At 49.4% G+C, this 25,916-nt stretch overlaps 1 protein-coding gene across 2 annotated transcripts in view; it reads left to right on the top strand.

Annotated features, from left to right (window-relative positions):
• The window catches only part of ITGB1BP2 (integrin subunit beta 1 binding protein 2), a 140,185-nt gene extending 115,505 nt beyond the window's left edge, over positions 1–24,680 (top strand). The window contains exons 9-11 of one of the 2 annotated variants that reach the window (XM_069209175.1): positions 11,109–11,228; positions 14,439–14,501; positions 21,042–24,680. In XM_069209175.1, the coding sequence (XP_069065276.1) occupies positions 11,109–11,228; positions 14,439–14,501; positions 21,042–21,323 (465 nt within the window). In that variant the 3' untranslated portion in view covers positions 21,324–24,680. The remainder of the gene's footprint in view (positions 1–11,108; positions 11,229–14,438; positions 14,502–21,041) is intronic. The other variant, XM_069209176.1, reaches the window with a different exon arrangement.
• The last annotated feature ends 1,236 nt before the right edge of the window (positions 24,681–25,916 follow it).

The raw sequence follows: 25,916 nt of genomic DNA, 5'->3' as shown, positions 1-25,916 counted from the left end.
TCCCCTAGGTCTCTAGTTTTCAGAAATGTACAGGTTTGGTAGGTTTCCCTAGGTGGCGGCTGAGCTAGAGGCCAAAATCTCCAGGTAGTCACTTTGCTAAAAACAGCTCTGTTTTCTGTGATGTGTCCACGTTGTGTTTTGGGGCATATCCTGTCGCGGGCGCTAGTCCTACCCACACAAGTGAGGTATCATTTTGATCGGGAGACGTGGGGGAATGCTGGGTGGAAGGAAATTTGTGGCTCCTCTCAGATTCCAGAACTTTCTGCCACAGAAATGTGAGGAACATGTGTTTTTTTAGCCAAATTTTGAGGTTTGCAAAGGATTCTGGGTAACAGAACCTGGTCCGAGCCACATAAGTCACCCCTCCTTGGATTCCCCTAGGTCTCTAGTTTTCAGAAATGCACAGGTTTGGTAGGTTTCCCTAGGTGCCGGCTGAGCTACAGGCCAAAATCTACAGGTAGTCACTTTGCTAAAAACAGCTCTGTTTTCTGTGATATGTCCACGTTGTGTTTTGGGGCATATCCTGTCGCGGGCGCTAGGCCTACCCACACAAGTGAGGTATCATTTTTATCGGGAGACGTGGGGGAACGCTGGGTGGAAGGAAATTTGTGGCTCCTCTCAGATTCCAGAACTTTCTGCCACAGAAATGTGAGGAACATGTGTTTTTTTAGCCAAATTTTGAGATTTGCAAAGGATTCTGGGTAGCAGAACCTGGTCCGAGCCCCGCAAGTCACCCCTCCTTGGATTCCCCTAGGTCTCTAGTTTTCAGAAATGCACAGGTTTGGTAGGTTTCCCTAGGTGGCGGCTGAGCTAGATGCCGAAATCTACAGGTAGTCACTTTGCTAAAAACAGCTCTGTTTTCTGTGATATGTCCACGTTGTGTTTTGGGGCATATCCTGTAGCGGGCGCTAGGCCTACCCACACAAGTGAGGTATCATTTTTATCGGGAGACGTGGGGGAATGCTGGGTGGAAGGAAATTTGTGGCTCCTCTCAGATTCCAGAACTTTCTGCCACAGAAATGTGAGGAACATGTGTTTTTTTAGCCAAATTTTGAGGTTTGCAAAGGATTCTGGGTAACAGAACCTGGTCCGAGCCACATAAGTCACCCCTCCTTGGATTCCCCTAGGTCTCTAGTTTTCAGAAATGCACAGGTTTGGTAGGTTTCCCTAGGTGCCGGCTGAGCTACAGGCCAAAATCTACAGGTAGTCACTTTGCTAAAAACAGCTCTGTTTTCTGTGATATGTCCACGTTGTGTTTTGGGGCATATCCTGTCGCGGGCGCTAGGCCTACCCACACAAGTGAGGTATCATTTTTATCGGGAGACGTGGGGGAACGCTGGGTGGAAGGAAATTTGTGGCTCCTCTCAAATTCCAGAACTTTCTGCCACAGAAATGTGAGGAACATGTGTTTTTTTAGCCAAATTTTGAGATTTGCAAAGGATTCTGGGTAACAGAACCTGGTCCGAGCCCCGCAAGTCACCCCTCCTTGGATTCCCCTAGGTCTCTAGTTTTCAGAAATGCACAGGTTTGGTAGGTTTCCCTAGGTGGCGGCTGAGCTAGAGGCCAAAATCTACAGGTAGTCACTTTGCTAAAAACAGCTCTGTTTTCTGTGATATGTCCACGTTGTGTTTTGGGGCATATCCTGTCGCGGGCGCTAGGCCTACCCACACAAGTGAGGTATCATTTTTATCGGGAGACGTGGGGGAACGCTGGGTGGAAGGAAATTTGTGGCTCCTCTCAGATTCCAGAACTTTCTGCCACAGAAATGTGAGGAACATGTGTTTTTTTAGCCAAATTTTGAGGTTTGCAAAGGATTCTGGGTAACAGAACCTGGTCCGAGCCCCGCAAGTCACCCCTCCTTGGATTCCCCTAGGTCTCTAGTTTTCAGAAATGCACAGGTTTGGTAGGTTTCCCTAGGTGGCGGCTGAGCTAGAGGCCGAAATCTACAGGTAGTCACTTTGCTAAAAACAGCTCTGTTTTCTGTGATATGTCCACGTTGTGTTTTGGGGCATATCCTGTAGCGGGCGCTAGGCCTACCCACACAAGTGAGGTATCATTTTTATCGGGAGACGTGGGGGAATGCTGGGTGGAAGGAAATTTGTGGCTCCTCTCAGATTCCAGAACTTTCTGCCACAGAAATGTGAGGAACATGTGTTTTTTTAGCCAAATTTTGAGGTTTGCAAAGGATTCTGGGTAACAGAACCTGGTCCGAGCCACATAAGTCACCCCTCCTTGGATTCCCCTAGGTCTCTAGTTTTCAGAAATGCACAGGTTTGGTAGGTTTCCCTAGGTGCCGGCTGAGCTACAGGCCAAAATCTACAGGTAGTCACTTTGCTAAAAACAGCTCTGTTTTCTGTGATATGTCCACGTTGTGTTTTGGGGCATATCCTGTCGCGGGCGCTAGGCCTACCCACACAAGTGAGGTATCATTTTTATCGGGAGACGTGGGGGAACGCTGGGTGGAAGGAAATTTGTGGCTCCTCTCAAATTCCAGAACTTTCTGCCACAGAAATGTGAGGAACATGTGTTTTTTTAGCCAAATTTTGAGATTTGCAAAGGATTCTGGGTAACAGAACCTGGTCCGAGCCCCGCAAGTCACCCCTCCTTGGATTCCCCTAGGTCTCTAGTTTTCAGAAATGCACAGGTTTGGTAGGTTTCCCTAGGTGGCGGCTGAGCTAGAGGCCAAAATCTACAGGTAGTCACTTTGCTAAAAACAGCTCTGTTTTCTGTGATATGTCCACGTTGTGTTTTGGGGCATATCCTGTCGCGGGCGCTAGGCCTACCCACACAAGTGAGGTATCATTTTTATCGGGAGACGTGGGGGAACGCTGGGTGGAAGGAAATTTGTGGCTCCTCTCAGATTCCAGAACTTTCTGCCACAGAAATGTGAGGAACATGTGTTTTTTTAGCCAAATTTTGAGGTTTGCAAAGGATTCTGGGTAACAGAACCTGGTCCGAGCCCCGCAAGTCACCCCTCCTTGGATTCCCCTAGGTCTCTAGTTTTCAGAAATGCACAGGTTTGGTAGGTTTCCCTAGGTGGCGGCTGAGCTAGAGGCCAAAATCTACAGGTAGTCACTTTGCTAAAAACAGCTCTGTTTTCTGTGATATGTCCACGTTGTGTTTTGGGGCATATCCTGTCGCGGGCGCTAGGCCTACCCACACAAGTGAGGTATCATTTTTATCGGGAGACGTGGGGGAACGCTGGGTGGAAGGAAATTTGTGGCTCCTCTCAGATTCCAGAACTTTCTGCCACAGAAATGTGAGGAACATGTGTTTTTTTAGCCAAATTTTGAGATTTGCAAAGGATTCTGGGTAACAGAACCTGGTCCGAGCCCCGCAAGTCACCCCTCCTTGGATTCCCCTAGGTCTCTAGTTTTCAGAAATGCACAGGTTTGGTAGGTTTCCCTAGGTGGCGGCTGAGCGAGAGGCCAAAATCTACAGGTAGTCACTTTGCTAAAAACAGCTCTGTTTTCTGTGATATGTCCACGTTGTGTTTTGGGGCATATCCTGTCGCGGGCGCTAGGCCTACCCACACAAGTGAGGTATCATTTTGATCGGGAGACGTGGGGGAACGCTGGGTGGAAGGAAATTTGTGGCTCCTCTCAAATTCCAGAACTTTCTGCCACAGAAATGTGAGGAACATGTGTTTTTTTAGCCAAATTTTGAGATTTGCAAAGGATTCTGGGTAACAGAACCTGGTCCGAGCCCCGCAAGTCACCCCTCCTTGGATTCCCCTAGGTCTCTAGTTTTCAGAAATGCACAGGTTTGGTAGGTTTCCCTAGGTGGCGGCTGAGCTACAGGCCAAAATCTACAGGTAGTCACTTTGCTAAAAACAGCTCTGTTTTCTGTGATATGTCCACGTTGTGTTTTGGGGCATATCCTGTCGCGGGCGCTAGGCCTACCCACACAAGTGAGGTATCATTTTTATCGGGAGACGTGGGGGAATGCTGGGTGGAAGGAAATTTGTGGCTCCTCTCAGATTCCAGAACTTTCTGCCACAGAAATGTGAGGAACATGTGTTTTTTTAGCCAAATTTTGAGATTTGCAAAGGATTCTGGGTAACAGAACCTGGTCCGAGCCCCGCAAGTCACCCCTCCTTGGATTCCCCTAGGTCTCTAGTTTTCAGAAATGCACAGGTTTGGTAGGTTTCCCTAGGTGGCGGCTGAGCGAGAGGCCAAAATCTACAGGTAGTCACTTTGCTAAAAACAGCTCTGTTTTCTGTGATATGTCCACGTTGTGTTTTGGGGCATATCCTGTCGCGGGCGCTAGGCCTACCCACACAAGTGAGGTATCATTTTTATCGGGAGACGTGGGGGAACGCTGGGTGGAAGGAAATTTGTGGCTCCTCTCAAATTCCAGAACTTTCTGCCACAGAAATGTGAGGAACATGTGTTTTTTTAGCCAAATTTTGAGATTTGCAAAGGATTCTGGGTAACAGAACCTGGTCCGAGCCCCGCAAGTCACCCCTCCTTGGATTCCCCTAGGTCTCTAGTTTTCAGAAATGCACAGGTTTGGTAGGTTTCCCTAGGTGGCGGCTGAGCTAGAGGCCAAAATCTACAGGTAGTCACTTTGCTAAAAACAGCTCTGTTTTCTGTGATATGTCCACGTTGTGTTTTGGGGCATATCCTGTCGCGGGCGCTAGGCCTACCCACACAAGTGAGGTATCATTTTTATCGGGAGACGTGGGGGAACGCTGGGTGGAAGGAAATTTGTGGCTCCTCTCAGATTCCAGAACTTTCTGCCACAGAAATGTGAGGAACATGTGTTTTTTTAGCCAAATTTTGAGGTTTGCAAAGGATTCTGGGTAACAGAACCTGGTCCGAGCCCCGCAAGTCACCCCTCCTTGGATTCCCCTAGGTCTCTAGTTTTCAGAAATGCATAGGTTTGGTAGGTTTCCTTAGGTGCCGGCTGAGCTAGAGGCCAAAATCTACAGGTAGGCACTTCGCAAAAAACACCTCTGTTTTTTTCCAAAATTTAGGATGTGTCCACGTTGCGCTTTGGGGTGTTTCCTGTCGCCGGCGCTAGGCCTACCCACGCAAGTGAGGTATCATTTTTATCGGGAGACTTGGGGGAACGCTGGGTGGAAGGAAATTTGTAGCTCCTCTCAGATTCCAGAACTTTCTGCCACAGAAATGTGAGGGACATGTGTTTTTTTAGCCAAATTTTGAGGTTTGCAAAGGATTCTGGGTAACAGACCCTGGTCCGAGCCCCACAAGTCACCCCTCCTTGGATTCCCCTAGGTCTCTAGTTTTCAGAAATGTACAGGTTTGGTAGGTTTCCCTAGGTGGCGGCTGAGCTAGAGGCCAAAATCTCCAGGTAGTCACTTTGCTAAAAACAGCTCTGTTTTCTGTGATGTGTCCACGTTGTGTTTTGGGGCATATCCTGTCGCGGGCGCTAGGCCTACCCACACAAGTGAGGTATCATTTTGATCGGGAGACGTGGGGGAATGCTGGGTGGAAGGAAATTTGTGGCTCCTCTCAGATTCCAGAACTTTCTGCCACAGAAATGTGAGGAACATGTGTTTTTTTAGCCAAATTTTGAGGTTTGCAAAGGATTCTGGGTAACAGAACCTGGTCCGAGCCACATAAGTCACCCCTCCTTGGATTCCCCTAGTTCTCTAGTTTTCAGAAATGCACAGGTTTGGTAGGTTTCCCTAGGTGCCGGCTGAGCTACAGGCCAAAATCTACAGGTAGTCACTTTGCTAAAAACAGCTCTGTTTTCTGTGATATGTCCACGTTGTGTTTTGGGGCATATCCTGTCGCGGGCGCTAGGCCTACCCACACAAGTGAGGTATCATTTTTATCGGGAGACGTGGGGGAACGCTGGGTGGAAGGAAATTTGTGGCTCCTCTCAGATTCCAGAACTTTCTGCCACAGAAATGTGAGGAACATGTGTTTTTTTAGCCAAATTTTGAGATTTGCAAAGGATTCTGGGTAACAGAACCTGGTCCGAGCCCCGCAAGTCACCCCTCCTTGGATTCCCCTAGGTCTCTAGTTTTCAGAAATGCACAGGTTTGGTAGGTTTCCCTAGGTGGCGGCTGAGCGAGAGGCCAAAATCTACAGGTAGTCACTTTGCTAAAAACAGCTCTGTTTTCTGTGATATGTCCACGTTGTGTTTTGGGGCATATCCTGTCGCGGGCGCTAGGCCTACCCACACAAGTGAGGTATCATTTTGATCGGGAGACGTGGGGGAACGCTGGGTGGAAGGAAATTTGTGGCTCCTCTCAGATTCCAGAACTTTCTGCCACAGAAATGTGAAGAACATGTGTTTTTTTAGCCAAATTTTGAGGTTTGCAAAGGATTCTGGGTAACAGAACCTGGTCCGAGCCACACAAGTCACCCCTCCTTGGATTCCCCTAGGTCTCTAGTTTTCAGAAATGCACAGGTTTGGTAGGTTTCCCTAGGTGCCGGCTGAGCTAGAGGCCAAAATCTACAGGTAGTCACTTTGCTAAAAACAGCTCTGTTTTCTGTGATATGTCCACGTTGTGTTTTGGGGCATATCCTGTCGCGAGCGCTAGGCCTACCCACACAAGTGAGGTATCATTTTTATCGGGAGACGTGGGGGAACGCTGGGTGGAAGGAAATTTGTGGCTCCTCTCAGATTCCAGAACTTTCTGCCACAGAAATGTGAGGAACATGTGTTTTTTTAGCCAAATTTTGAGATTTGCAAAGGATTCTGGGTAACAGAACCTGGTCCGAGCTCCGCAAGTCACCCCTCCTTGGATTCCCCTAGGTCTCTAGTTTTCAGAAATGCACAGGTTTGGTAGGTTTCCCTAGGTGGCGGCTGAGCTAGAGGCCAAAATCTACAGGTAGTCACTTTGCTAAAAACAGCTCTGTTTTCTGTGATGTGTCCACGTTGTGTTTTGGGGCATATCCTGTCGCGGGTGCTAGGCCTACCCACACAAGTGAGGTACCATTTTTATCGGGAGACTTGGGGGAACATAGATTAGCAAAACAAGTACTATTGCCCCTTGTCTTTCTCTACATTTTTTCCTTCCAAATATAGGAGTGTGTGTAAAAAAGACATCTATTTGAGAAATTCCCTGTAATTCACGTGCTACTATGGTCACCCCGGAATTCAGAGATGTGCAAATAACCACTGCTCCTCAACACCTTATCTTGTGCCCTTTTTGGAAATGCAAAGGTTTTCTTGATAGCAATTTTTTACTCCTTATATTTCAGCAAATGAATTGCTGTATACCCGGTATAGAATGAAAACGCACTGCAGGGTGCAGCTCATTTATTGGCTCTGGGTTCCTCGGGTTCTTGATGAACCTACAAACCCTATATATCCCCGCAACCAGAGGAGTCCAGCAGACGTAACGGTATATTGCTTTCGATAATCTGACATTGCAGGGAAAAGTTACAGAGTAAAACGTAGAGAAAAATTTATGTTTTTTTCACCTCAATTTCAATATTTTTCTTTTTCAGCTGTTATTTTCTGTAGGAAACCCTTGTAGGATCTACACAAATGACCCCTTGCTGAATTCAGAATTTTGTCTACTTTTCAGAAATGTTTAGGTTTCTGGGATCCAGCATTGGTTTCATGACCATTCCTGTCACTGACTGGAAGGAGGCTGAAAGCACAAAAAATTGCACAAATGGGGTATGCCCCAGTAAAATGCCAAAATTGTGTTGAAAAATTGGGTTTTCTGATTCAAGTCTGCCTGTTCCTGAAAGCTGGGAAGCTGCTGAGTTTAGCACCGCAAACCCTTTGTTGATGCCATTTTCAGGGGAAAAACCACAAGCCTTCTTCTGCAGCCACTTTTTCCAATTTTTTTGAAAAAAACGAAATTTTCACTGTATTTTGGCCAATTTCTTGGCCTCCTTCAAGGGAACCCACAAAGTCTGGGTACCTCTAGAATCCCTAGGATGTTGGAAAAAAAGGACGCAAATTTGGCTTGGTTAGCTTATGTGGACAAAAAGTTATGAGGGCCTAAGCGCGAACTGCCCCAAATAGGCAAAAAAAGGCCCGGCACAGGAGGGGGAAAAGGCCTGGCAGCGAAGGGGTTAATGAGTGTCTCCGAATGCATTCCTTTTGTTGTTGCTGCGCGGCTTTGCACCATGCAGCTTCCTTTTTGCTTTTATTCTTTATCCATGGGGTGCCCAGTCCCAACCTGGCCCCTGCATGCCTCCTTTTGTTGGGGGCAGTATGGGGAACCTCTCCTAGTGGCCCCCCTCCAGCTTCATACTCGAGCACCATCGTCCCTCACTGCTGCGGGACCCAGCAGCTCTACTTCCCTGCCCGCTCTTGTGGGCTGAGTCCACTTCCTGTGGTGGCCACCCCACTCCCCCCCAGACACGCTCATTGGGAGGGGGGGATGGGCCCACCACAACTGGGGAGGTGAGGCGGCGCTCCCCCCTTGGTCCTTGATCGTTGGGGGCAGAAGAGGGGAAATTGGACTCTTCCTCCTCTTCACAGAGTAGCGCTCGCTCCTCCTCTACAACACATCGGGCCTGGAGATGGAGTCCTGGGCCCCTGTTCTTGCTTCTTGAGTGGCATGATGGAGCTCCTCAATTTCTCTTGCTGGCGTGGGCCCTGATATAGGGTTCCAGGCCCTCAGAACACCAATCCCTATGTCTCAAGAGCTCCGGCGAGGGCACGCTCAACCCTTCCCAGGTTTCTTAAATCGCAATGATCCCACTTCTGGGGTTTCTTGATCTCGGGCAGTGGAGCTTCATGTACTCTGTGTCCTCGTTTGGGGGGGGGGGGTCAAAATTCAAATCCTTCTTTCCTGAATATCATAGGTCCATTAGGCCTATTTGCGCAGTCTTGGGTTCATTTTGCTTCTGGGGCGGAGTTCTATCCGCCTGGTGCCTCTTCCTCAGACCTCCTAGCCTCGAGGGTGGTACACCTTGCAGGGAGCTAGTTCTATTGGCTCCCTGCACCAGCCTTTTTTCTTTGGTTTATCCTCTGGGGCTTCTAACCTCCTGGGTGCAGAAGTTCAGTTCTTCCCCCAACATGTCTGAAGGGGTGTTAAGGGACCAGGGCCCCTTGTCCTAGAGAGAGACCCACTGGTCCTGGGTCAACTGTAGTCAGAGTTCGTAGTCCAAGAGGGCATCAGGCGGTTGCTCCTTCCAGTTGTCCATGGCTGCCGCCGTCCGGTCCCAGTTTCCATCTCCAACTAAAAGCACTCTCCCCCTCTGGTGTAAGACCTTTTAAGTAGGGGTGGAAAGTTCTAGAAGCAATGCACCCCTGGTTAATTGTAGGGTGCACATCACCTCTCCACCCCATCCCAACCCTCATGCACGACATGCTGGGACAATTCAAGATGTCCAGGAGTCAATGGTCATATCCGCTCTTGTGGCATCAGCTGTGCCTCTCGCTGACCTCACTGCCAGGGCCTTTCTCATCAAAACTTCAAAGAGGAGCCCCCTGCTCTGTTTGCTTCTGAGGTCTGGGCTCCCTCCTTTCTTCAGTGAGCTTGGGCTCAACCCTGGTACAGTGTGACAGAGAATTAACAGATGAAGATTTGTTTCCCTACCCCCTCTCCTCAGGAGCTGAGTGAAGCACTGCTTATTGTTCTCTTTGTGTGGGGATGTCTTTAGTCCTGCTGCTAGAGAACAATGTAATTAACTTGGCCCAGCACGGTGACAAAAGGCCTGGGCTCTGATCTTGAGCTGAGCCACAGAAATATGATACTTCTGTATGACCCATAAGATGTACATATAGGGGGTGAGTCTAACCTTGGCGGGCGGCTACCGCCGCCTGCCAGACGGGAACCGCCAAGCGGCCGCCATGCGGCCGCAATAACGCAGCCCCCATTCCAACATTCCCGCTGGGCCGGCGGGCGCTAACCATGTTAGCGCCCGCCAACCCAGCGGGAATGAGGCCGCAACACAGGAGCCGGCTCCTAATGGAGCCGGCGGTGTTGAGGCCGTGCGACGGGTGCAGTTGCACCCGTCGCACTTTTCACTGTCTGCCATGCAGACAGTGAAAAGCAGGCCGGGGCCCTGTTAGGGGGCCCCTGCACTGCCCATGCCAGTGGCATGGGCAGTGCAGGGGCCCCCAGGGGCCCCAGGACACCCCTTACCGCCAGCCTCTTCCTGGCGGTGTAAACCGTCAGAAACAGGCTGGCGGTAAGGGGGTCATAATCCCCAGGGCAGCGCTGCTTGCAGCGCTGCCCTGGCGGATTATCACCGCCGGGGGAAAATCGGCGGGACACCGCCGGCCCCGGCGGTGCGACCGCGGCTTTACCGCCGCGGTCGGAATAGGGAATGAAGCACCGCCAGCCTGTTGGCGGTGCTTCCGTCATTCTTGCCCTGGCGGTCCAAGACCGCCAGGGTCAGAATGACCCCCATAGTTTCTTGGGACTTGCATAATCCAGCTTGGTGCACGTGTTTCACCCCACTTAGATATGTTGATTGACTTTTTAGACCAAAGGGAAGCAAAACTGCACTCTAAGGTAGATTTCCCTCCATGTATTTAATAATCTGTCATTGCAGACAAGACAGTAAACCACACTGACTCTCCCTATGAGTGTCCGCTATTATTATAAGGCCTACTCCAGTTCATTATCTAGCCCTGCAGAGTCCCCTCTGTGCCAGGCTACCTGTACGCAGTTACCGGGCTGCACACAATGATAGCCTTACACGTACAGCCCGCACAGGTGTGCACAAGTGTGTTCATGTGTTACCAGCCAAGTGCTCCTTACCCTTGCTGCATCACAGCGAAAGGCAGAGACTGGCGGTAAACACACACAGTGTATCTACTGTGTATTCATAGTGGGTGGGTCACCCGTTGTGAGACTCACCCAAAGTAAAAAGTCCCAAATCAGGTGGCCCAAAAGCTAAAAATACAGATGGTTTAAATGGACAGAACCCATCTTGTTACGGGGGTTGTATGCAGTCTCTTCTATATTGGATGCCACAGTCTGTTTGTTTTTGAGGGAGTCTCCCCCACTCTCTGTGTTTGCTGGTGAGGGGGTGGAATCCTATAGTTTTCTCAGGTAGATGTGTCTCTGTGTTTTTTGGTGGGGGGGTGCGTGCCTTGGCTCTCTGAAGACTTTGCCTCACCAGCTCACCACCTTATGTTCGCACTTTTACATGCTCTTCCGGAAGCCACTCCCTGGCTCAAGTACATGTCAGTAACAGCTGTTTCCTCTTCAGGACCAGAAGGTGGTCTCCTGTCGCCAGGACTGGCATCAAACCAGCTCCCAAGTGGTGGTCACTGTGTATGCGAAAAATCCTATCCCGGAGCAGAGCAGCATTCAGGCCAACCGCACTGTGGTAAGACCTTTGCACTGTGGTAGGGCTGGGTATAGTCAGTTACATATCAGGCACACATCTTGAAGGCCAGGAGAGCAGGAGGATAGTCCATCACGCGATGGACACATCTCTCTGAAACCTGCATGCACAGCCTTTCAGTCAGTTATCTTCAACAGGATCAAAGCTTTAGGATGAGACAAAAATGTCCTCTGGGACTAGGGCAGTCAGATGGCCAGGCATGCAAAAATGGTCTGCCTAGGGTGAATCATTCAGTTCAGGGAGTTGCAGCTTCTTTGCATTAATGTTAAGGTCCTCTGAGAAGGGGGGATTACTCTGGAATTCTTTCCAAGAACAAACATTCTTGATTTAGATTCACATTTAGGTGCCATAAGAGGTCACTCTGACCCTGGTTTTCCTTTAGAAACAAAGACCATCTGCATTAAATGTACACTCTCCTCTAGTAATCCTGTGTATAGATGTGAAGGAGGAAGTACGCATGTACATGGGATTTCTATAGTGCGAGCGTTGCCAAAAAGCAGCGGAGCAGGGTACGTGGCCAAAGGCAGTCAGCATGTGGTGGGAGGGAGCTGGTTTGTGGGCAGTGAATGCGCTGTGACATATGGGGTGATTTTAACCTTGGCGGACGGCGGAGGCCGTCCGCCAAGGTACCGCCGTGAAATGACCGCACCGCGGTCAAAAGACCGCGGCGGCCATTTAGACATTTCCACTTGGCCGGCGGGCGCTCTCCGAAAGAGCGCCCGCCGGCCCAGCGGAAATGCCCCTGCAACGAGGACGCCGGCTCAGAATTGAGCCGGCGTAGTTGCAGGGGTGCGACGGGTGCAGTTGCACCCATCGCGTATTTCAGTGTCTGCTTTGCAGACACTGAAATACTTTGCGGGGCCCTCTTACGGGGGCCCCTGCAGTGCCCATGCCATCAGCATGGGCACTGCAGGGGCCCCCAGGGGCCCCGCGGCACCCCCTACCGCCATCCTGTTCCTGGCGGGAGACCCGGCAGGAACAGGATGGCGGTAGGGGGTGTCAGAATCCCCATGGCTGCGGAGCGCGCTCCGCAGCCATGGAGGATTCTGTAGGGCAGTGGTAAACCGGCGGGAGACCGCCGGTTTACCCTTTCTGACCGCGGCTGAACCGCCGCGGTCAGAATGCCCTCGGGAGCACCGCCAGCCTGTTGGCGGTGCTCCCGTGGTCGGTGACCCTGGCGGTCACCGGCCGCCAGGGTCAGAATGACCCCATAGTGTTCTTGAAAGAGGTGGGTGGCAGCCTTTGGGCGGTCCTAATAGATACAGAGCTGTTGTTCCAGGTCCAAGGGTCCCAGATGGAAACCCCGCTGTCTTGTTTCACACTTCTGGTGTCCTGGTTGAGGGTGTGCTGAGACCACCAGAGGTCGTGAGCTTTTCTGCAACATAAGCGGGTGCTGAGGCTGATGGCTTTGTAAATGATACCGCTGGTTTTGAAGATGGTGCGGGTGATAAGAAGAGTCAGTGGAGTTCCATTAAAATGAGGTGATGTAAGCCTATTCCTTAGGGACCTGGATGAGACATACTGTGGCATGTAAGATACCTGTAAGTGGTGCTAGTGTGGAATCATAAAGGCCATGGAGTATGGCATTATCACCATCTAGATGTAAAGGTTCGAGGGCTTGACCAGCCCTTCTGAAGTCTCTTCCTGGAAGAATCGGTTTCACTTTCTTTAGAAGAGAGAGTTGGTACCTGGTCATCTGTTTATGACAATGTGTTCCTTGAGGGGTAAGTTGGTGTCCAGGGTGAATCCAACTGACTTGTCATTTAGTGAAAGTTAGAGTCCAAAGCCATCAAGGTTCATGCTATAGAGCCAGGTTTGTGTTGGGTGTGGGCACTGGACACCCAGAACAAGGGTGATGCCAAGGTTATTGGACCTTGTTAAAGGCCTACGGGAAGGCTGGTGCATTCTGGGGCGTCACAGCTGATTCCCCTTAGGGGTGATCATTTGTAAGAGGTGCCCTGTAAGTGTGAAGGAGCTGTGCCTGGGTGCTATAGGTGAGAATTGGGCCCAGAGCCATCCCTGTTGCTGTGGTGATGGGCACACCTAACAGCTCTGTAGGCTGCTCTGCAGTACTGAGGCACATGTTCTGGTTCAGCCCCACTGAGGGAGGACCCCCCCAAGGGTGTGAAGGTTGGGGGGCCTGAGGTGTGAGTTTACTGCAACGAGTGACTCATTCTTTCCCACAGGACAGTGGGGGTTATTACAACTTTGGAGGAGGTGTTAATCCGTCCCAAATGTGGCGGATATACCACCAGCCGTATTACGAGTTCCATAGGATATAATGGACTCGTAACACGGCTGGTGGTATATCCGTCACTTTACCGTCACTTTTGGGACGGATTACCACCTCCTCCAAAGTTGTAATAACCCCCAGTGTGCCCATAGGTGGAGCTATGTAGTCAGATACTGGGGGGGACCTCCTCCCCCCGGTGTGTGAAGGCAGAGGGGCCCAGAAGTATGAGATTACTGCAGCAAGTGGCTCATCCTTCCAGCAGGACGTAGGGGGTTATTACAACTTTGGAGGAGGTGGTAATCCGTCCCAAAAGTGACGGTAAAGTGACGGATTTACCACCAGCCGTATTACAAGTCCATTATATCCTATGGAACTCGTAATACGGCTGGTGGTATATCCGTCACTTTACCATCACTTTTGGGACAGATTAACACCTCCTCCAAAGTTGTAATAACCCTCAGAGTCTTCAAAGCAAAGACCCCGTAGTCCTTCACCAGACCCCTGCATGGGTGTGAAGGCAGAAGAGGCCCAATGAATGGGATGACTGCAGTCAATAACTGATCCATTCCCATAGGACAGTGTCTCCGAAGGTAGGACAGTGCCTCTGAAGTTAGGACAGTGTCTCCAAAGGTAGGACAGTGTCTCCAAAGGTAGGGAGTGTCACCGATGTTAGGGCAGTGTCTCCAAAGGTAGGACAGTGTCTCTGAAGGTGGGGCAGTGTCTCCGAAGGTGGGGCAGATGCTCCAAATGTAGGACAGTGTCTCCGAAGGTAGGGCAGTGTCACCGATGTTAGGGCAGTGTCACAGAAGTTGGGGCCTCAGTCACATCCAGGAGGAGCCGTCTAGCCAAGAGCAGACCACAAAGACTTCTTGAGATCGGGGAATGCTGTGTTTGCACTTGATGTGCAGTAACATGTTCATTCACCAAGGCCTGACACCCCCATTCCTATCTCTCCACAGCTGGACATCCACATACCCTTTGAGGGAACCAAAGTCTTCCACAAGGAGCTAGACCTCTGGGGGGTAAGTGTGTGTTTTTAGAATGAGCGTAGGCAGCCCGCAAGCGCTGTCTCTCGACATGTTGTAATCTACATCTGTGGGCTTGCACCACGCTCATCTGACGCCCACCACTTTCATTCGTTGCATGGCCTGCCTTTCACAATTCCCCTAATTTCGTAGGTAAATGCTTTAGGTTTGTATCACCTTGAGGCTGCTCTGTTACTGCCTTGCAGACTGACCCTGTTACATGGATTATTGCATGATCGGCTAGATACCTTAGTGTTGCGCACTACTTTTTTCTTTCGCCTCGCCACTTTGAGCTGCGTGGCTGTATGTTGTTTCTTCCTCTTCCTTGTTTTGAGCATGCCGCTGTTTATTTGTGGTGTCTGCGCAAAAAGACTGTAAGCTGGAGGGAGGTTCTTTTTAATTTATTTAATTTTTTTTTTTAAAGGTTCATATAGCGCAACCTTGATCTGAGACGCGCTTTTCACGAGTACCACTCACATACAAGTTTCAAAGTTGAAACATATACAAACTGGAGCATTTAAAACACAAAAAATACAGATCCTCAAAGCGGCTCTCCCAGCACAGGGGGACAGCCAATACCACAATATTCACTGCACTCAGGAAACTCGTCCCATAATGCTTTGCGGGCATTTCTTTTTAAAAACATTTTTGCCTATAACTCAGCCTGTGGTGGTCCTACGACAATGGGACCACCACCAAACCGTTCAGTATGACGCACTCTTTCTATCTAGGTCATCTCTGGTTCCCCACACAAAGTTGAGGGAGACTCCAAAATAGTAACCTCTCCCACCATTTAATGTCTTTTTAAGCTCTCTCGTGGCTGGAACTTTTGTTTTACAGCTGGAAGTAGTTTGTGTTTATGGTGTTCTCTAGGGGCCGTTCTGAGCATTACATTCAAGATACTACAATGTTTTCTTCCCCGTAATGCTTTGTGGGACATTCCTTTTACAAAACATTTTTGCCCATAACTCGCCATATGGTGGTCATAGGACAAGGAGACCACCGGCATGTTCAGCATGACACACTGTTTCTGTCTAGGGCCTCTCTGGGTCCCCACACTAGGTTGGGGGGCCCAAAAGAAATAACCCCTCCCACCAGGTAGTGTCTTTTTAAGCTCTCTCATGGCTGGGACTTTAGTTTTGCAGCTGGGAGTAGTTTGTGTTTTAAGGGCCTTGTTTATAATATCACTGCAGTAAGCCTGCTATCAGGCCTGAAAATGTGTAATGCCGTACACTCTCTAGGGGATAAATATATGGCTACACTGCATTACATTCTGCCTCGGAAACTTGCCCCATAATGCTTTGCAGGGCATTCATTTTACAAAACTCACAGTGTGGTGGTCCTAGGACAATGGGACCACCTTCAAAATGGTCAGCACAACACAGTTTTCTGTCTAGGTCATCTCTGGGCCCCCACACTAGGTTGAGGGGGACCCCAAAATAATAATATAATAAATAATGGCAATATTTTCATTTTTTGGTGCAGATAGAGGACGAAGGTAAATGGAAGTGCTTTTGCTTTTTGCAGGGACACTAAAATTATGCGGAAGGGTTGAGTAATGTATGTGCCAAGAAAACTCCGGTGATGCATTTACAACGCGAATAGCTCTAACTCAAGCAAATGCAAGACCTATTGCATTGCAAATGCTTGTTTATTAACATCTTCAGTCTACTATCTTCGTCTTTAGCTTTTTAGCCATAAGTTCAACCACCGCCAAGTCCACATTTCCAGCCCCCCTCGGAGCCCATCCCAGGTGTGTGTGTTCTCCGCACACACACCAGCCGAATAGAGTCATGGTGTCATGAATGTGCATGCCTGGTTACATGTGGCCAGATTCCAGCAGCCCCTGGTGACAGTTCCGCATGCATCCATCTGTGTGTTCACCCATCCATGTGTGTTGGGCGTCTACATGTCTGTTCCTCTCTGTATATCTGTGAATGGCTGTAAGGATGCTTGTACGTCTGTTGGTCGGTTTGCAAACGTGAGTAGTTCATGTCTTTTTAGCATGGCCCTTTGTATCACTCCTAGGTTCCTAGTGTTTGTGCACGTGTATAGGCATGTCTGTCTGTGGGAAGGTGCCAGTAATCTCTGCCTGTGAGCAGGTATCAGGCATGTCTGCCTGTGAGCAGGTATGAAGCATGTCTGTCTGTGGGAAGGTATCCGGAATCTCTGCCTGTGAGCAGGTATCAGACATGCCTGCCTGAATTTCAATGATGTCTGAGTAGTTGGAGTAATTTGGGTAATTTCACGTTCCTCTTTGATGTGGAATTACCGTCAATGACGTGATTACTCCTACTTGCATAATTAAGAGTAGTTTGGGGGTACGGAGAGCACATTTAGCGAGCCTGAGCGGTGACTCTCTATTCATGTTCTGCTGAATTTAGCGCTATTTCTTAGCTCAAAGTACGTCCTCACATCCATTTTGGAAGCAAGGGTGCATTTTGCAGTAAGAAAATAGCACTCAATGCCAGGACTACTTTGGGGGAAAGTCCTACCCAAAAAGCACATTTTGTGCTCGCTCTTCATGTTATGTTGCACTTAGCACTATTTTGAAGCACAAAATGCCTTGTTGGGCCCATTTTGGACAGGAGGGAGCATTTTTGTGCTAAGAAATATTGTTAAACACAGAACTACTCTTGTTGCATAATTATGTGTAACCTCATGGAAATCTTAGGTAGTAACACGAGTTACGCCCACTCCTAGTATCAGACGTGTCTGTCTATGAACAGGTATCTGGCTGGTCTGCCTGTGAGCAGATATCATGTGTGTGTGCATGTGAGCAGGTATCAGGAGTGTCTGTGTGAGAGGTATTATGCATGTCTGCCTACAACTAGGTATCAGCATATCTGCCTTTGAGCAGATACCAGGCATGTCTGCCTGTGAGTAAGCATGAAGCGTGTCTGCCTGTGAGCAGGTACCAGGCATGTCTGCCTGTGAGCAGGTACCAGGCATGTCTCCCTGTGAGCAGGTATGAAGCGTGTCTGCCTGTGAGCAGGTATCAGGCATGTCTGCCTGTCAGCAGGTATTAAGCGTGTCTGCCTGTGAGCAGGTATCAGACATGTCTGCCTGTCAGCACGTATTAAGCGTGTCTGCCTGTGAGTAAGTATCAGGCATCTCTGCCTGTCAGCAGGTATGAAGTGTGTCTGCCTGTGAGAAGGCATGAAGCATTTCTGCCTGTGAGCAGGTATGAAGCGTGTCTGCCTGTGAGCATGTATCCCTCATGTCTGCCTGTGAGTAGGTATTAGGCATATCTGCCTGTGAGCAGGTATCAGGCATGTCAGCGTGTGAGCAGGTATTAAGCGTGTCTGCCTGTGAGCAGGTATGAAGCGTGTCTGCCTGTGAGCAGGTATCAGGCATGTCTGCCTGTCAGCAGGTATCAGGCATGTCTGCCTGTCAGCAGGTATTAAGTGTGTCTGCCTGTGAGTAAGTATCAGGCATCTCTGCCTGTCAGCAGGTATGAAGCGTGTCTGCCTGTGAGAAGGCATGAACCATGTCTGCCTGTCAGCAGGTATGAAGCGTACCTACCTGTGAGCTGGTATCAGGCATGTCTGCCTGTGAGTAGGCATGAAGCATGTCTGCCTGTGAGCAGGTATGAAGCATGTCTGCCTGTGAGCAGGTATGAAGCATGTCTGCCTGTGAGCAGGTATGAAGCGTACCTACCTGTGAGCTGGTATCAGGCATGTCTGCCTGTGAGTAGGTCTTAGGCACATCACTTGTGAACAGGTATCAGGCATGTTTCTGTGTGAGTAGGCATGAGGCATGTCCCCTGTGATCAGGTATGAACCGTGTCTGCCTGTGAGTAGGCATGAGGCATGTCACCTATGAGCAGGTATTAAGCATGTCTGCTTGTGAGAATGCATGAAGAGTGTCTGCATGTGAGCAGGTATCAGGCATGTCTGCCTGTGAGGAGGCGGCTAAGCATGTAATCTGTGTGCAGGTATCAGGCATGTGTGCCTGTGAGCAGGCCTGAGGCACATCACCTGTGAGCAGGTATCTGCATGTGTGCCTGTGAGCAGGCATGAGGCACGTCACCTGTGAGCAGGCATGAGGCATGTCGCCTGTGAGCAGGTATCTGCACGTCTACCTGTGAGCAGGCATGAGCCACATCGCCTGTGAGCATGCATGAGGCACGTCGTCTGTGAGCAGGTATCTGCATGTGTGCCTGTGAGCAGGCATGAGGCACGTCGCCTGTGAGCAGGCATGAGGCACGTCGCTTATGAGCAGGTATCTGCATGTGTGCCTGTGAGCAGGCATGAGGCACGTGGCCTCTGAGCAGACATGAGGCACGTCGCCTGTGAGCAGGTATCTGCACGTCTACATGTGAGCAGGCATGAGGCATGTCGCCTGTGAGCAGGCATGAGGCACGTCACCTGTGAGCAGGAATGAGGCACGTCACCTGTGAGCAGGCATGAGGCACGTCGCCTGTGAGCAGGCATGAGGCACGTCGCCTGTGAGCAGGTATCTGCATGTCTGCCTGTGAGCAGGCATGAGGCACGTTGCCTGTGAGCAGGTATCTGCATGTCTGCCTGTGGGCAGGAATGAGGCACATCGCCTGTGAGCAGGCATGAGGCACGTCGCCTGTGAGCAGGTATTCCTCTATGCCTTCTGCTTGTGGCCGGATGCTTGTACAGCTCTTCATCTTTCCACACGGGCACCTGTATGCCTGTGCTCATAAGATCCTGTGGGTGCCTGTGTGTGTTTACTGATCTGTGTGTGGGTGGTTACGTGCACTCCTCATCTCTCTTCAGAGGTGTTTGTAAGTGTGTTGGTGAATGACTGGAGAGGTACTGAAGATAAATGTGTATTTCACCAGGAAGTATGAAGTCCTGCGTCAGTGCCCCCACCCCTCAGCTTTTGTCAGTTTGCGTCAGTCTGTGGTCTGTAGGTGTCTGTGGTCTGTAAGTGTCTGTATGTCTGTTGATCTGTGTATGGGAGCTCTTGTCTCTTGACCTGCATGCAGGCACCAGGAGGCAGCCACGGCCCTCGGAGGTATCGACTCAGTGCACCTCAGCAGCCCATCTGCGCCACCCTGACCTGAGTCCCTGGGATATGGAGAAGGCTGTAATTGTGGCTAGTCCTCCCCTTCCCAGGTTTAGCAGGCTAATTGTTTTCAAGAACACTGGGAAATAACCCATAACCCAGGGACCCGGGTATAAACTGTATCAGACACAAGTGGTCCCCAAGGAGGAAGTGTTGCCCTTGACTTCCACTGTCACTCTATTACATATATGATGTAGTAGAAGGAAAGGTTGGAAAATAGAAATTTTATTCAATATCAAAAAAACTTAGAATGACATAAAATAAAGTGCTCCTGTGTGGCACACTGTAAAGTGCACTGGTGTTATATACATATACACATGTGACTGGAATGAACATAATAATGTTGTCCTGGGACATCTCCACATCCACATATAACCAATTTGAAAGCCAGTCCACAATTGTGTGTTCTGTCGACGTTTCAACCCTATTTCCAGATTAGGCGGTGTACGCTCATCATCAGGGTGATAGAAATAAGTGGAGGCACCAAGAATATTACTTGTTATTCTCCTCCAGTGGTCCACACGGGGTCCAGCAGAAAGGACTTTCCTATTATTCTGCAAAATATATACCGATGTGCTGGTACCTGGCCGCAAAATAAAAGGGATCAGTCAAGAATTGGATGACCGAGCCGGGCCCTCGGGCTTTATACACGTCTCACGAGTTTGTTTCCCGGTTATTCTTCTGCTGGTAAACACAGCCTGGCTCGATCGTCCTGTTGATGACCCTACAATGATTGATCTGGAAATAGGGTAAAAACTTTCCTTCTACTAAACTATATATATAATAATAGAGTAATCGTGGAAGTCAAGGGCAACACTTCCCCCTTGGGGGCCATTTGTGTCCTATAATGTTTGTTCAAGCCTTTGTGTTATTTTCTGCTCTGGACGTCCCCTCACTCTTCCATCTCCAGTTAACTGACCTCATGCTTATTAACTGCATTTAATACTTCCTTGGTACCCCTCCTTTCCTCCCTTTCACAGTGACCGCCAGTCTATATCTTTGCTGGTTTCCGACTGTAAGATAGCTACGAGTCGAACCACTTCCTGCGCTCCAAGTGCTTCTATTCCTAGATAGCTCCTACTTTTATTGGTGCCTTCCCGTTGCACTTGTTATCCATTATGTGCATGAGGAACTGACTTTTCAAATAATATTACTGGTGATGTTGCAAGTAGAACAGCAACCTTCTGGAGCTTCTGGTTACCACATTTCAACTTGGTTTTTTGGCCCTGAGGAAGCCCTGCTGTTATGGGACGAAACATGTTGGCTGTGTCCTTATAACTTCCAAGCAAGAAATAAAGGACAACTAATTCGGATTTGCTTCTTGAAATTCTATATAGAACCTGGTCTAGAGTTTGTTTTGACTGCCATTGAGAGCGCTTCTCCCTACTTGTGTTGTAGCCTTGCAGTACTGTGTCACTGTGGTCTGTGTTTGGTATATTCTTTGTCCCCAGGTGGAATACTCCTGGAAAGTGAACTGTCCCTTCTCTGTGTCTTCAGGTGATCGATGTTGATCAGAGCTTTGTCAACATGGTTCCCTCCAAGGTGGAGATCACGTTGAGGAAGGCCGACCCCGTGACGTGGGGCCGGCTGGAGCACCCCCAGAGCCGCTCAGCACGTGCAGGCCCTACTGCGGTGGTAGAAGAAGGCTTCGTAGACCCCACCACGAAGCTCGAGGCACCACATGAGGAGTGGGAAGACTCAGACGACAGCCTAAGCTGGTCGGAGGATGAGGAGGAGGAAGGCCAAAGAACGGCAGACTGGGGCAGCTCTGAGCAGTAAACTGGGCGACCCTTGGAAGCTCCAAACATCACACCCGCTGCCTTCAGAGTACAGAATATGAGACTAAAGCGAGGGGCGTGGATGGAAGGGGTGAAGGGGTTTGTGTGTATGTGTGTGTGTTCTTGTGTGCTAAATGGAGGCTATTCATCTCAGAACCCCTCTCTTGTCATCAATATCTAGTAATGGAAAGGGTGAGGTCCACATTTCCTATGCTAGAGGATTGTGGCTGGTGCTCCCACATCCAGCGAGGAACCTTCCATGACAAGACTAGCTCATGGTTCGAGGGTAAGAACCCTCTGTGCAGCCAACAGACTGGGCCTCAAATCACGGCTTCTCTACTTCTTAAAAATTGTGTAACCCTGCACAAAAACACTGTCTCCCTTCCCTTCTCTGACATTGTTGGTAGTGTTTAGAAACAATCAAAGACCAGTATTGAAACTTAAATAAAAACGTCATACTTCCTGTAGGAGCTAGATTACTCATCTTGCAAACATAGCTCCTAGCCAGGTAAGCAAAGCTTTTCTAAGACAGCCACATCTACCACCTTAGTTGCACAGAACCGAGGCGGAAGGCAACTTCAGAGAATGTGCATTGGCGATCAGCCATTCAGCACAACACGTGAATCAAGAAATCACTCTACAAAGCTGCCAAAGCAATTTAGTAAAATTATAAACTACTTTGCAATTAAAAGTGGTCCAAACATAAAAACTGGACGAATCACTGTAAAGATATATAGTTTAAACGTGACAGGTCCATTCCACACTTCATCTGCCTGGACAGGCAGGGAAAGTTCCTGTACATTACTCATGTGTGGCTTCTGGAGGCTTCAAGAGCAGAGCACAGCTTCCAGCTCCTGTCTCTTTCCTTCAGTCAGGTCAGAGGGGCTGGATGAGAGTCAGTCAGGTTGAGCAGGCAGGACCAGTCACTCCATCATAACTGCAACAATATCTCACCCGCCAAAATATAAATCCCATAGGATATAATGGGATTTATATTTCGGCTGACGGGATATCCGTCACCATTTTGATGGAGTAACTCGTCCGCCAAGATCTCAATCAGGCCCAAAGTGCCTGTGGGGTTGTCCCTGCTTTATGTCACCAGGACAGGTTACGCTTTTGGTCCTTTTATGTTTGGCGAAATAATTTCATGGGCCTCCACCTTCCCATGTGCAAGTACAGTCTTTGGTTCTGACACCAGAGTCCTCGCCTTTCATGGGAGACTTCTCTTTTCGGGATTAGCTAACTGCGAACGCCGGTTGGCTTTGTCATTCACTTTCAAGATCCTCCAATAAAGAATCTTCAAAACGACCGGTGCAAAACCAGTTACAACTGGTCTGCTGGACAAGAAGTGTCCATCTTTGTCCTTTTGTGCCATGAGGCTCATCAGGATTCACTTTTAGATCACACACGTCTTGGTCGGGTGGTCACAACCATGCCTAATTTGCAAAAAAACAAATCAGTGCCCAGGCCCTCGTCAGGAGGCCTCTGCGGTTTCCACCACCCATTATCCTTGCCAGTGCAGCCAATGACGGCACCAACACAAGTACTGACCATCACACACCTACAAGTGCGACAATTCAGACTATTTCAGGCCCCCAAAGCTATAAGAATGGCTCAGGCGGTAGGGATTAGTAATTTTTAAAGTATATTGAATTAATTACCAATGATTGTGCCCATCTGTAAATTAGACAAACAGTGCCATCATGTGCTAGACTGGTATAAGTGCCGGTGTTGACAATTAACTGCTGATGGTGAGCACCGGAAACCACCGGCTCAAATTAAGCACTGGACTGGGTACAACCATTTCCCACACTACCAGAAGGCCCTCTTCTGCCTCCAGGTTCTGCAGCATGTATGTCAGTGGTCTGACTGTTTTCCCGACATGTTCAGACTTCCAGCCTTTATTGTGGATTTTGAGGTCCCACACAAATCTTGACTCTGGTACTGACACGCCACACACAACTCCAACTCCTCCCTTCTGATTGTAGTCCGTGTCCAGTTCTTGTCCTGCACCCAGCAGGCTATCATTCTTGACCACATATGACCATTGCTGGCGTACTCTGATGCTTGAACCACAGACAGTCAGTTATGGTATCCCTACCAGAGATGGGGAGATGTCCCCACTCTGAACCTCCACCCTTGGTCATTCCCCATGTTATACACTTGTGGGTAAAACTCTACAAAGTGAGGGGTCAGTTCGAAGCTTTTCAACATATCACCATTCTTAGGGCCCGATTCACAAATGTAAACTTAAACCAAAAGTCTAAGTACGATTAGTAAATTTACGTCTGCACTCGGGCGGAATCTCTGCACTCGGGCGGAATCTCTGCACTCGGGCGGAATCTCTGCACCTGGAGTGGAATCTCTGCACCTGGAGTGGAATCCCAGCACCTGGAGTGGAATCTCTGCACCCGCAGTGGAATCTCTGCACCCGCAGTGGAATCCCTGCACCTGGAGTGGAATCTCTGCACTCGGGCGGAATCTCTGCACCGTGAGTGGAGTCTCCGCACCGTGCGTGCAGGGATTCCACCCCGAATGCAGACATAAAGATACTACACTTAGCTTACCTTTGTGAATAACAAAAGTTGTAAACTTAAACTTTTGGTCTAAGTTTACCCTTGTGAATCGGGCCATTAATCTTTAAACTGAGATACCCCTAGAAAGGGGCCCTATAGGTTGGCTACCTCCCGTGGTAAAACGCTGCTTCTTCTCAGTCTGACTTCATTGTCCATGAAACCAGGCCCTTTGGACAAAAATAGCCCTGAACTATATATCTTGTCTCTGCCATCTCTCATTCTGGACCATTGGAAGGTGCCCTGCTACACTGGGTCCAGCATCCGCGCTACACATATGCTTGCTGTCATTTATGATTTTCGGAAAGGGAACAGATGCAGCCCTCTCTCTTCATTGGCCATGCTGTCTCCAAAAAATAGTCCAAAAGATAAGCAGGCTACGCACCTGTAGCTGAGAAACTCAATACAGTACTTTTGTGGACAACTACAGGCATGTAAACGAGGAGTCATTCAATATCTCTTCATGTTGTATGATGAACACATGGGAGCAGAGCCGGATTGGTGAATTCTCGAAACGCAGTCAGAATGCCAGACGGGGTCTATTTTTTACTTATACACGATGCTGTAACAGTGTAATACATAAATTGGCTGTTCTGTTTGCAATAGAACTGCTGTCTTTAAAATGGCAGCTCATTATAGATACAAAATCATCCGGATGTAAAATAAAGATGCAGGGTAACCGTTCCTCCTGGGTGAAAGCAGTACCAGGACTCCTTTGATATAGAATATATCACTGGGTAAATGGCTTTTTTGACGTTGTCCTAATAAACAAATTCTTTACACTGTGTTATGAATGTCTTATTCATAATGTGAGGGCAGTGGTGCTTGATTGTGGGCGTAATCTGAAAGAGACTTCTAGTTGCAGATTCCATACCTTAGAATTTCCCCCAAGCATCAGTCTGGATACAGTGATTTTTCTCCAGGCAGTATCTCTGCGTGCCGTCAGGTGGTGTCGGTCGACTCCGCGTCTGCCGTTGGTGTCATGGTCGCCAGATATGACATCGTGGGTCGTACAAAAGAGCCACCCTGGTGCGCTGATGTCAGTTCTTTTCTTTCCACGCCAGCCTACGCACAGATCTGGAGAGGAGCTACCCTCAGTCACTTTTTGACTGGATTTTCAACTAACTTTTTGACCTTTCTGGTGTGTAGAGGATTTCCGAGAAGAGTGGTTTCAAACCCTGTGACTCCTGCCACCGCATGATGTCGGTGACGGATCCGTACCTGGTGTGTTTGTGGTGCTTGGAGCATGACCACGACCCGAAGTCATGCTCCAACTGCCAGACTGTCCTGCTCCACCTCGCTCCCGGTCTTGGTCGAGAGGAAGGTCCTACAAGTGCTCTTTGACTTCACCCCGTTGGTCGGATGACGCAAAGCAGGATAAGGAGCCCCCTCGCTCTAGGCCTCCATTTTTAAAGCCTACTCCTGGGTCGGCTCCACGCCTCCCCGACTTTCCGGGAGCTGGAGCCACCCCTGACCAACTCAGAGTTTTGTAATGCCATGTGCCCTTATTTTTTAGCAGGCCAGCCCAGTTGGTGCGCCCTTGGGCCCCACTGAGTTGGCAGGTGCCCCTTCGGGTTCTGTGCTGGCGGCTGTGGCCTCAGCTCTGAGGGGCACCCAAGGATCCGCTCCCAGGTCTGAACCAGCCTCAGTCATACTTTGACCTTCCCCAACGTTGATTCAGGCATTGACGCTCCCGCCGCTGCCCGGGCCCGTGGGCGGCATCGACCCTATACACCTCGCCGACTCTGACATGGATCCAGAGTGATGATGCCTGACACCAATTTTGCCTACACCAGGGGCTTTGGTCCCTAAATTGGAATCAGACACTTATTCTTATGGGTCTGAATGTGGCCAGGATTTGGAGGGGTCGCTGGACCCTTTAGAATACCAGCTGGAAGATCCTGTGGACTGGGCTCAGGAACTGGGCGAAACCTGCGGGTTAGATACCTCATCTGATGCTGGTATGCTTTCTCCCCCTACCGTTGCTACGGAGAAGGAAGCTTTTTACTCCATGGTGGAGA

This window comes from Pleurodeles waltl, chromosome 2_1, assembly GCF_031143425.1.
Source record: "Pleurodeles waltl isolate 20211129_DDA chromosome 2_1, aPleWal1.hap1.20221129, whole genome shotgun sequence".
NCBI classification, from domain to species: domain Eukaryota; kingdom Metazoa; phylum Chordata; class Amphibia; order Caudata; family Salamandridae; genus Pleurodeles; species Pleurodeles waltl.
Note: the sequence above shows the minus strand (reverse complement) of the source record. Positions and strands in the feature narration are given on the sequence as shown.